General features: G+C 31.4%; 2 protein-coding genes and 1 long non-coding RNA gene across 4 annotated transcripts; 1 reads left to right on the top strand and 2 right to left on the bottom strand.

Moving 5' to 3' along the window:
* Window positions 1-1,607: 1,607 nt before the first annotated feature.
* On the top strand, window positions 1,608-2,346 carry LOC110228618. Its single transcript, XR_002332087.1, has 2 exons — window positions 1,608-1,896; window positions 1,997-2,346. It is a non-coding gene; the product is annotated as an uncharacterized LOC110228618 (long non-coding RNA).
* A 2,686-nt stretch (window positions 2,347-5,032) lies between these two features.
* On the bottom strand, window positions 5,033-6,748 carry LOC9311912 (malate dehydrogenase, chloroplastic). Of its 2 annotated transcripts, none has more exons than XM_021025603.1 (2): window positions 6,635-6,748; window positions 5,033-6,443 (listed from the first exon to the last, which is right to left on the bottom strand). In XM_021025603.1, the coding sequence occupies exon 2, from the start codon at window positions 6,438-6,440 to the stop codon at window positions 5,223-5,225; it is 1,218 nt and encodes a 405-aa protein (XP_020881262.1). In that variant the 5' UTR covers window positions 6,441-6,443; window positions 6,635-6,748; the 3' UTR covers window positions 5,033-5,222. The 2 variants fall into 2 exon arrangements, with proteins under 2 accessions (XP_020881262.1, XP_002875844.1); XM_002875798.2 differs by having other exon boundaries at window positions 5,033-6,452; window positions 6,636-6,748.
* Window positions 6,749-8,876: 2,128 nt separating this feature from the next.
* LOC9313634 lies at window positions 8,877-9,930 on the bottom strand. The gene is made up of 3 exons (XM_021024011.1): window positions 9,552-9,930; window positions 9,398-9,456; window positions 8,877-9,235 (listed from the first exon to the last, which is right to left on the bottom strand). The coding sequence occupies exons 1-3, from the start codon at window positions 9,634-9,636 to the stop codon at window positions 9,125-9,127; spliced, it is 255 nt and encodes an 84-aa protein (XP_020879670.1). The 5' UTR covers window positions 9,637-9,930; the 3' UTR covers window positions 8,877-9,124.
* Between the last annotated feature and the right edge of the window lie 2,370 nt (window positions 9,931-12,300).

Below are 12,300 nucleotides of genomic sequence, written 5' to 3'. Positions count from 1 at the left end.
TTTAAAACCAACGTCATGAAGAACTAAATTTAACTTCTTTTTTTGAAAGAGGCTTAACTAAATTTAATTTCAGAACATGTATTAACAAAGATAATAAAGTCTTTGTCATTTTTTTTTATAGCAAAAATAGTTCAATCCATTCAAGATAAAATTGAACGGTTTTCCTTCTGGAAAAAACTAGTCCGGAGTGGTGTTAAAAAAAAAAAACCAGTGCAGAGTTGCAGAGCTTTCATGGGAAAATATAGAAATGCGTGTTCGTGCCTTCTTTGCAAAGTAGTCAGCACGGGTGTTGTTACAACGTGGAATAAAAAATAAACTAAAAAAGGGAAAATGACTTCAAAAAGCTAAAATCTTCTAACTCTGACGAAAAAGCAAGTCACTCATCGTGAGTGTGTAAAACCTGAGTTAACTCCATGTAATCTGTCTTAAAACTAACGTCAAATAGAGAAAGTAAAATAAGAAAATCTCATTGCACAAAGGAAAGTCTCAAACTCTGCGTGAAGCGGGAATAAGCATCTACGAAAGCTCTTTAAACTTATATGAATCATAATTCGATTTGCTCTTAAATCCAACCAATACTACTTAGAGTGCAAGTATCCACCCAAGATCCATCTGCCTGGCAAACTGGAGAGTTGGCTGGGAGTGGCTCTGTGGAACGATGAGATAACTAGGGATTGCGGATCGTTTCGCGGGCTCGTGCTACTCGAAAAGATTCTACTTCCTTCGAGGCATGCTGAAACGTGTCGGCAAAGTGGGTGTCCTTGTTCTCAAATACCTTTGAGCTACGGGCCTACCAGACCAACCACATTATCCAAGCAAAGTTTCGGAAGGCTTTTTCACGGCCTCCTAATTCCTTCGCCCTCCAAAATAGATAGTCTAAATTCGCAAACTTAATTTTAAATTTATTGGATATTACATCATATGCCACTGGTACAAAGAACAAATAAATTAATCTATTAATGGTAAAAATGTCTTAACAATTAGATCTACTATCCCTATTATCAAACATAGCCTAAGAAATCTTATCCTACTAACCATATAACCAGACAAGTGGACATTATCATTTTAATTTAAAATGCATGTATTTTTTGGAAACCAAATCTTCACGCAACCTATTTTCAACTTCACTCAATATTTTTTACAGTTTGCACATTTGCTAGTACTCCAAAGTTTGCACTTTTGCTTATACCAACTGTCTCGAATACTAATCTGGAATTTGGAGTTCTAACTATGACAAGAGTCTCTAACAAATTAGCTTACGTAGCTTAGTATTATAATGTTTGGTGGGTAATTGATGAGACTCCTATAGTTATATTGATTGTTTGATTTGGTTACAAAAAGAATTACTATTGGGTGTATGATTCTAATACTGATTCTAATTCTAATACGGAAACATGTATTACGTTCTTCAAGGATGATATGTGTTTTGTTATATGGTTAGACTTATTGCATCTGTCTTTTTCTCGAATGAAGCTTGGATTTTGAACATGTTCCCCTTCTTATAACAAAATTATAATATTTACATAACTAATTCTAACGACCGTAAATCTAAACTAATGGCTAAAAATATTTAATTGTTATAAGTTTTCAAATGTTGATCATTTGCAGATCGAGTAATTAACTCTCTCATTTTGTGGAAACGAGTAATTAACTCTTAAACATCAATTTCTCCGAATATAAAGAATATAAAACTAGCCAAACAAATTTTTAAAAAACAGCATTTTTAGGATTACCCTACAAAAATAGTTCGAGACTTTTATATATATGTTTACTTTACATGTAAGGTTTTCTACCATAAAACAATAAAACGTTTCTTTAAAGAGAAAACTACAATGTCGTTATCCAAAATTGTTGTATTTTGTATCATCCTCATTTCACTGGTTAATCTTCATGAATGTATGTCATATAGTTTACATTTTCCCCATGAGTAATCATCATTAGTTACCAATATTCTCTATAGTATTTTAAAATCCTTTATTTCTCTTGTTATATATAGGCAATTTTTTTAAAGATGACAAGCCATTGACAAATCCTATCACAGGAAGAAAGACAGGAAAACCACCATGCAAACCACAAGGAGATCATTTCGTTTGCACTGGCGATGAACAGCTGACAACGACTACCATCGCAGGCTGTTGGAGGAACTGCTTAATATATAATTAACCCAACACCTCCTTTTCAAAGTTTTAAGAAATTTGAAGAGCAATTATATACCAATTTATTTCCTTATAGTACAGATAGTAAATATTCATGTGACTTCACTAAAAATAATTGTGCCTACCTTAACTTTGCTTAGTAACTTTAAATGTCTATGTAATATATACATAATACTAAATTTTTCATCTCTTTTTTTGTTTTATATTTTATTTGTATTATTTACGTTAACCTTATTCATTTTTTTTAAGTTGTCATTTATAATCTTTTTTTTTAATTTGTTTGCTCATAATTAACTTCTTTTTTTTAATTGAACGTAAAATTTATTGAAATCCCCAAAAAAAAACCACATCAGGTGCTGCATCTATTTGAGTTTTTGAAAAGGATTAGAAAAAATAAGTATTTCGACGAAAAAAAAGAGAGAAAAATAAGTTATAGCCTTTGATTATGTTTGTAAAATATGTTTTGAAGAATTGGTATAGCATTTTTGTAGTAAATAACGGACTAAGTTATAGCCTCTTTGTAAAATTGGGAAATTAAATTAGTTTACATTTTTATTTCATGGTTTCACTATTCTCAGTGCCATGATTGGATAAAAGTAAACGGGTCGGTTCAGGACCTTCAGGTCAAAGGAATTTGTTTCCTTTATGTTCGATTAAAGTTGTTGCATTTCTGGCCGAATAATCTCGATGTCAATAAAGTAAGACATTTGGGTTCTACAGTTTGCACATTTGCTTGTAATCCAAAGTTTGCTTTTTTGCTAATACCAATTGTCTCGAATACTAATCTGGAACTTGGAGTTCTAAAGATGAAAATAGTAACTCTGACAAATTGGCTTACGTAGCATAGTAAAATGTTTAATGTTTTGTGGTGTATGATTCTAATAATGATTCTGCTATTACGTTCTTCATGGATAATATGGTGTTTTGTTATGGTTAAACTATTTCTAATCAACTTAAGCATTTAAAACGCGATCTCATGCTAATGTATCTACTTGTTTGTGTAAAGTTCTTGTTATTAGTTTTAGGTTATGAGAGCGATCTTACTAATTGCTAATAATAACGACAGTAAATCAAAACCAATAGCTAAAAGTCTCTAATTGTTATAAGTTCAAATATTGATCATTTGGAGATCCTCGAAATTACAAGAGTAATTAACTCTCTTTTTTTGTGCAAATGAGTAATTAACTCTTAAACATCAATTTTCTAGAATGTAAAGAATATAAAACTAGCCAATAAATTTACGAAACCAGCATTTTTAGGATCACCTTACAAAAATAGTTGGAGATTTTATATATATGGTTACTTTACATGCAAGGTTTTCTACAATAAAACAATACAGTGTTTCTTTAAAAAGAAAAATTACAATATCGTCGTCCAAAATTTTGGTATTTTGTATCATCCTCATTTCACTCGCTAATCTTCATGAATGTATGTCATATAGTTTACCTTTTGCCCACCATTTATCATCATTAGTTACCAATGTTCTCTGTAGTATTTTAAATTAATTTATTTCTCTTGTTATATATAGGCAATGTTTTATAAGATGACAAGCCATTGACAAATCCTTTCACAGGAAGAAAGACAGAAAAACCACCATGCAAACCACAAGGAGATCATTTTGTCTGCACTGGCGCTGAACACCGGATAATGTATACAATCGCAGGCTGTTGGAGGAACTGCTGAACAACCTAGTAAACCCAACATCTACTTTTCAAAGATTTAAGAAATTTAAAGAACAGTTCTATACTAATTTATTTCCTTAGAATACAAATAGTAAATATTCATGTGGCTTCACCAAAAATAATTGTGACCCACCTTAATTTTGCTTAGTAACTTTAAGGAGGGGTTATTGGTTCATGGATTTATATGGAATTAGAAATCCAAACAAAAATCATTTGTTATTCAATCATTGATTTTAAAATCCTAATTAAATTCATGTGTTATTGGTTCTATGATTTATAAATACTAGTTAAAATCATATGTTATTCGTTTAGTCATTTGTTTTTGGATTTGAGAATCCAAATTATGTTTTAAATGGAATTGAATGGAATTGAAAGAGAAAAATAGAAGGATTCAAATCCATGGGTAAACACATGTTATTTCAAAATCCATATATCTTGATTTCATAATTAATAGAAATTTTCAAATTCTATATGGATTTACAAATTAATAAACCAATAACACCCCCTAAATTTCTATGTAATAAACCAATAATATTTTTCAGCTCTTTTTTATTTTATACTAGGTAAGAACCCGTGCTATGCACGGGTGTATCTTAATCTATTTAGTTTTATATACAATTTTATTAATAGTAAATTTATCTGTTTATATAGTATTTTTCAAATAATCGGGTCTCCCAATCGAATTCGTGTGACAGTCGTGGGTTGATAACTTAATAATATTTCAATCAAAATATATATATATTTATGTATATAATACTTAATTTTCTTATCATTATTCTAATTTATAATTTAAATTTTAAACACACACATATTAATATATGCATAGAAGATACATATTTTACTAGAAAAGTATATCTATAAGTTTGGTTCCTTTATTTTATTTCATTTGTAAAGACATCTTATTTTGGTTGGAATTTTTAAAAATTAACTGTTGATATTTGTTGTGAAAAAAACTAAATTCATTAAAAGTGGAAGAAAAAATAGAATGGTGATATTCAAAACATATTTACAAAGATAATAATGGTGATATTCTGTATACTACAAGAAATGTTTCAACAGTGCAAGAAAGGTTAACAAGAAAAACACAAAGAAACTCGAAATGACTAGAAGAAAAATGTTCTTAGCTTGACTGAAGATCATAAAGACCATTTTTGTTGTCGTCATTTTGATCCTGTAATGATTTTTTGGTGATGATTTATAAATTCTGCTTCAATGCCATGTTCCAAAATCTTCAAACTGAAGCTAATACATTATTTATTCTACAACACGAAAATGTCTCGCCGATGCAAGAAATATGGAAAGAAAACAAAACTTGAAATGATCAGAAGAAAAATGTTATCAGCTTCTTTGAAGGATGTCTTTTTTTTTTCAGTGAAATTGCGATCTAGTTAGCTGCTGCAGCAGCTGGTTTGTTTGCAAATGCGACACCCTTCTCGATGCTAGCTTTCAGTTCTGGTTTAAGAGCTTCTAGTGCTTTCTGCTCATACTCAGTTAAACCCTGAAGGTCTGACTCAATCACAGCTTCAAGACCGTTCTTCCCAAGCTTGATCCGCGATGCAAAGAAAGGAAGATCAGTCAGAGTTGACTCCACAAACGAGCACTCATAGACATCTCCGTCTCCATCAAGAGCACGGAGAGATGACTCGACAAATCTTGCTGCAGCATATGCCATTGACAAAGTAGCTGAACCAGCACCTGCCTTAGCATCCACAACCTCAGTTCCAGCGTTCTGAATCCTAACTGTGAGCTCTTGGATCTCTTCATCGGTAAAGTTCACAGATGGTTTTGTTTTTGACAGAAGAGGCAAAATGGTGATTCCAGCATGTCCACCAATAACCGGAACATCCACATCAATAAGCTTAAGGTTCTTTTTCTGAGAAACAAAAGTGTTAGCCCTCACAACATCCAACGTAGTGACACCAAACAACTTCTTAGGATCATAAACACCTTTCTTTTTCAACACTTCAGCAGCAATCGGTACCGTAGAGTTAACCGGGTTACTAATAATATGAATAAAAGCATTAGGACAGTTATCAGCAACAGCTTCAACAAGCGTCTTCACAATGTTGGCATTGATGTTGAAAAGATCATCACGAGTCATACCCGGTTTCCTCGGTACACCAGCAGGAATAACAACAACATTCACATCTTTCAAACAATCAGCCAACTCAGAAGGACCGGTGAAATCACGAACTTGAGAAGGAGTATTACAATGACTCAGATCAGCAGCAACTCCTTTAACATTCGCAATATCGTAAAGATGAAGCGTCGAAACTAACGGAGACATCTTGATGAGAAGTGATAAAGGCTGACCTATACCACCAGCAGCACCAAGAACAGCTACTTTGTACGAAGCATTGATTTTGAATCCGTAAGGCTTCTTGTCAGATGTTTGAGCTTTCGTTACGGAACCGCGGAGAGTCTTGGTTAAGGAAGAGGCATCAGATCCAGAGATGAGAGACGTTGTTGATCTGAGACCGGTGAAGCTAGGGACTGAGTTAAATTTCACAGCTTGGAGTCTTGAATGTGGTAAGGAACTGGGTTTAGAGGAGTAAGAAGAAACAGTTGAAAACAGAGATGCTGCTGATGTTGCTGCTGCCATTTTTGTTTTCCCCTGTTTTCACAACAGATTCATATCATATAACCCTAAAAAAAGTTCAAATCTGAGGACACGAATTAGAAACCCTAATCGATGAGAGACGTAAGACCAGATCGAATTTCATAGGAGACTCCGCTAAAATCGTAAATCTAAGAATCTAATCCAAACATAAAAGAAACGTGAGGTTGAGAATCTAACCTTGGACACGAAGACGAGAGAGAGTGAGAGAGGCTTCTTCAGGAATTTGATTTGGGTTTTGCTCTCGGTTCGCTATAGACTCAGTGAAGAAGAAGAAGAAGAAGAAGAAGGGGATTAGGTAGGCATGTCAATCGGGCTAGCCCGGCCCGACCCGGCCCGAAGCCCGCAAAACCCGTACATATTTGAGTCCGGCCTAGCCCGGCCCGTAAAAATTCCGAGCCTATATTTTAAAGCCCGGTCCGGCCCTAACAGGGCTACAGGGCTTTTTCGGGCTTTTTTGGGCTTTTCTTCCGACAACAAAAAAACAAACTTATAATTTATAATATCTCTTAAAAAAAGAATCTATATATGAAACGAGTCAATCAAAATTTAAATAACCACTAACACTAATTTAGTTTTTTAAAAAGAGAGTTAAAATCAAATAAATAATCCAAATAAATTTTTTAAACTTATACTAGATAAAATATAAAATAAAAATAATTCAAATTAGGTAGTAGAGATAATATTTGTTTCTTAGATTTATAGTAATACACAATTAAAAAACTAAGTTTAGAATTTTCAACTCTATCAAAACTTTTTTTACAACAAATCTTACAACTAAACGAAAATATTAACAAAAAAAAAGGTCTAAATATTTTTTAAAGGGCTTTTTGGGCTAGCCCGAGCCCGGCCGGGCTAGCCCGAGTCCGGCCGGGTTAAGCCCAAAAAATCTTTTAGCCCGAACGGGTTTAGTCCGAAAAGCCCGATTTTTTCTGGACATATATTTTGAAGTCCGAGCCCGCTGTTTTCTAGGGCTTTGGCCCTAATTGACATGTCTAGGATTAGGTAACGACGATGGAGAAACAAAACCTTATTTAAAAAAAATATAAATAAAAAGGAAGCAGATCTGTGTTTGGTTGTCTCGTAGGATCCGCCAAGAGGGTGATGTGAAACTTGAGTTGTGTCCGTATGACAAACCAAACGTTGGGTTTTACCTTAATATCGATACCACGGGCTCTTTCGTCACATCAAGTTGTTGTTGTTGTGGGGTGATGAATATTTCTTGTGTAGTTCATCTTTTTTTTATTTTTCGTTGACAATAGTTAGTAATGTAATTCTTACAGAGACTGTATCAACCTACATTTTTTCTTATCAATATGTTTTATATTTAAAATTTTATAATTTTGTAAATTACATTGTTTTAAAAATATCTTTATTACAATACTATTTGGAAAATATATGAAATTCAGTTGGTAAAAATGCGGTTATAAACTTTGTAGGGTTAAAAAAATATAGAAAGTTTATAAGTTGATAATATAAGTGCCAAAATTTTGAAAATAATTTCAATATTTGATATCATAGCGGTTTGAGTCAAACATACTGTTATCTGAATATATATATTAAAATAGAAAATAATAACTTTTAGAGCATAACTTAAAATTAATAACAATATCTAAATATAATCTGAAATATGTTAACGTATTAGTTTAAGTCAAACATACTGTTTATTTTTGTTATCGATTGTCGCCTTTTTTGGTATTGAAATTCTTTACCATTTTCATCTTAATATATTTTGAATGATACCCATGCAAGTGATACACATAGTTAGTGCAATGGTTAATTGGTTAGAGTTATGTAATCACATCTTATATAAATTTTAGAGTTCACCTTCTAACAATCATATCAGTTAAAAATAATTAAAACGTTAAGTATATGTTTAATAGTTTTATTGTATCTCGGCAAAACTCTGAACTACAATTTTTTTTGCTTGTCTATAAACTCACAACACCTACTCGGAGATGTACGGTAACATTTCGAGGTATCTTAATTACCTCTCTTTTTTGCATGTCCCTCTATATTCCTATCTCATCGACAATTAGGGTGTTGCATATATAAAACTTCAATTATGTTGTTGTTTTACTTTAAACCACTCTTTTTCCACATCAGTGTTTAGTTTTAACTCTTTATTTTGTACTGATCAATAAAGTATCACATTGCAAAAAATGTATGGCATAAAACATGACGAGGATATAAGATATACCAGCAAGATTAAAAATATATATATATATATATATATATATATATATATATATATATATCAGCAAGATATAAATTTGAATATATTTCTAGACTAAGATGTTAACTAACTCAATTTGATAAATATAAATCAAAAGGAGAGTAGTGTCTTCTCTTTATTTTAATTTTTTTTTTACGCCAGTCTTATATTATTTGGCCGTAAATCAATTATATCCTATCACCAAATTGAAAATTAAAGGCTTGTACATATCATCCATATATATACAATAGCATCTCTGGATTTAATAACTGAACTACATAAATAAAACTATGCTTTTGTCCCAAGAGTAGACAAGTATATAGTCTAATCGTCTCCGATGTTAAACTAACTCAATTCATAGTCCGTAATAATAATTAGAAGTAGCTACTTATACATCAAATTTTATCGATACCATAATATATATTAATTAATTTTTCTTCACATTATATATCTATCAGCAATCGACGACGCAGCCTCGTTGTCGTGGCAAGTGGCGATTGTTGGCACCCGAACCTGGATAGTCGTTTAACTCCATCACCACTCTTTCTTCTACCTCCTTCACATCCTAATAACATTATTTTAAACAGCCAAATTTAAATCTTTAATAACAAAATTATAACCTTTCAAGAACACATATACCATATGTATATACATAGCTTAAGAACTAACCATTAGTGTGAAAAAAAAAAAAAAAAAAAAAAAAAAAAAAAAAAAAAAAAAAACTAACCATTAGTGTATCTTGTGGAGGTAGATCAATTTTGGGCTTCTCCATCAAACTCCCAAGTCCTATATACATACAAAAATATAGATGATATAAGTTAAAACATATGATGTAAATATTTATCACATAAAGTACGATTTAAGAGAGATGAAGATCTTACTCGAAGCATGGGAAGGGAAGAAGAAGATGTGTGATAGAGACAAGAAGAAGATCACGAGGAGATGGATGAGAGCTTTGTTGGCCATTTGACAATGAAGAGTTATGATAAAAAAAAAAAAAAAAAAAAACTAGTTAAAACCTTGATGTTGTTGTGAGTTTTGTTTCTTTTTTTTTTCCCAACTTGTTTTGAGTTTTGTCTTTGTGGTGGTTTCTTTTATAGTTCTGTGCTTCCTATTTGCGCATTTTATACTATCATCGTGGTGGCGCTTTAATCACTAGATTAAATATGGAACGTTTTTTTAATCTGATTTGGAGTGCTATAATATTTTGTATCAGCCCATCAAGATGTCGAAACTTTAAAAGAACATATACAAAGAAACAAGGAATCGACGCGGTTTCACTTTTCCACGTTTAATATTCTATATAATATAAGATACTAACTATAATTACAATATGAAAAAAATGTGTGTATACTCCATTATACATAAGCAAAATCATTGCTTGAATGTTCATTCAGATTAAACAGATATTTCAGAGTTTTGAATTTATCAAGATTATAGTCAATATAATGTTGCTAGTTTTGAGGATTTTTGTAGAGTTTTCTCTTCCTTCAAAGTATGAATATCGTATGCATATGTAAATGATCAATGTTTGACAAAAAAAAAAAGAGTAAATTATCAATAAGAAACTTGTAGATGATGGATGTTTAAAGTAGTGGAATTGTGGGAGCCAATGGGCGTGACCACTTAATTACGCGTGTCTATTTTATAGTTAGTCATTGACATATGCATACGATATTCATACTTTGAATAAAGAGAAAACTCTAGTACTCTAGTGCTTTGGAAGTTCACGTTTAATTTGCTTTGTTCAATTGTCAATTGACTACTCATAGTTTTCACTAATGTTAAGGATATTAACTATATGCAATTATAAATGACTAAATTTGTGGAACATATACTTTCTTTTTTTTTAAATAACATGGTACACTAGATTGAAATTTTATTCATCCACCATCTTGATTCTGGATTTCATGAAATCAAATATTTATATACTTAATAGAAATGTATCTTACAATACAACCGATAAAACAAAAACAACACTCAGGTGTTGTTTTTGTCTCACGGTCACCGTGGCTCCTCTCTGAAGCATCTTTTAGAGGTTTGCAAGGTTTTTTCATCTAGGTTTAGGTTGTCGTAAAGAAAGTCTTCTAGTTTCAAATCTGTAATTCTATCATTGTTTTAGGATATGTATGTTTAGTTTGAGTCTTTGGGTTATGAGTCCGGAAGGTAATCGAACAGATGATATGTATTTGTTTGTTTGGGTTTTTTCCCTTTGTTTCACCTTAGTTTGGTCCTTATTTTTGGGAGTCTTCATGTATTTACTAGTTTAGTCTCTGGAAGGATTGTTTCCTTTACCGACTCTTGTATTCCAACCTTTAATTCTATCAATGAAATCTATATCTAGTGAAGAAAAAAAATACAACCAATAAATGAAACTATTTGTATGTAAAAACTTTCTTACTTCAATAAAAAATTTCGAAGATACACTTATATCTTTATTGACGATCACCATAATGGAGGATAGCTAAGCAGAGACAGTAGTATTGAAAAATATTTAAACCATTTTCAATTGTTTAGACATGTTGACAAAGTATACATATCAATGTATATAATTAGTCCATTTAAAGTCATGGCACTAACTCCTAATGATGTTTTATGATCACTTCACGAGTTTGGCTTCTATAATAGTTAATACATCATACCGCTTACTCTTAGCCTATACGGCATTCATTTTTATTTAGATACAACCTTTTTTCTATTCTTTTACATCTTTTATAAAATCAAACCTCAAAAGTAAGTACTACTTAGTACTTAGAAATAATTCATATATTTAAAAAAAATTAAAAGGCTTTTTTTTAACTGAGTAGTGACTAGTAAATCATAAGTTTTTGATCCCACCAAAAAAAAAAAAATCATAAGTTTTTGATTCTCTACATCGAGAAGATCGAAGGCATTGTTAATTTTTGAGAATTATGGATCTATAATTGTTCCAACAACGTGGATTAGCTGTTTTTTTAATTAAGATCCCACCAAATAAAGCTAGCTTTATGGCCATATGCATGCACTGCTTTTTCGGCAAAATGTCAAAAACATCACCAAAGATTTGTGTTCTTGGAAAGTTAATTTCGCCTTTGTATTTTAAGTCAACAAGAAATTTAATAAAAATTCAATAGTGGCCTTTGGATCGCATCACACCTTCTCTATGTGTTCACCAATATAATATCACTAATCATTTTTGATATCCTTTTCTTAATTGAGATTAGCAGGAAATACATTTTAAGAAACCACTAGAAAGGGACTACCAAAAAGAAAGGGATATTTTTTAGTTTTGAGTGTTGAGGAAAGTTCCTCCTTAGAGAACACTTAGATATAATATTAGATAGACTTAAGTGGACGAATGGTTCCACTTCGGTTTCGGGTTGTCCGAGTTTGGTCGATTGGTTAACAATTTCTGTAAAACGAATTGTTTTTGGTAAAGAATTTGGTTAGATTGTTGTAGCTCAAACAATTCGTTTTTTTTTTTGTTTTTGTTTGCCAATCCTCAAACAATTCATTTTTAATTCAAATATACATCTTTAAAATGATATAATTTTAACCATTTGAAATACCAAAAATTATTCAAGGTTGAGCATTTTAGGATGATAATAAGTATAATTAATGTTCAAATTGTTGCTAAGTACACTCGGAATT

Source organism: Arabidopsis lyrata (assembly GCF_000004255.2).
Source record: "Arabidopsis lyrata subsp. lyrata unplaced genomic scaffold ARALYscaffold_5, whole genome shotgun sequence".
NCBI classification, from domain to species: Eukaryota; Viridiplantae; Streptophyta; class Magnoliopsida; order Brassicales; family Brassicaceae; genus Arabidopsis; species Arabidopsis lyrata.
Note: the sequence above shows the minus strand (reverse complement) of the source record. Positions and strands in the feature narration are given on the sequence as shown.

Excerpts from the sequence above, each read along its gene's own strand:
- LOC9311912 (XM_021025603.1), bottom strand. The coding sequence starts at position 6,440 with ATGGCAGCAGCAACATCAGCAGCATCTCTGTTTTCAACTGTTTCTTCT.
- LOC9313634 (XM_021024011.1), bottom strand. The coding sequence starts at position 9,636 with ATGGCCAACAAAGCTCTCATCCATCTCCTCGTGATCTTCTTCTTGTCT. Across the intron at positions 9,457-9,551 it reads CTTCCCTTCCCATGCTTCGA|GACTTGGGAGTTTGATGGAG; the intron begins GTAAGATCTTCA and ends GTATGTATATAG. Across the intron at positions 9,236-9,397 it reads CTCCACAAGATACACTAATG|GATGTGAAGGAGGTAGAAGA; the intron begins GTTAGTTTTTTT and ends TAATGTTATTAG.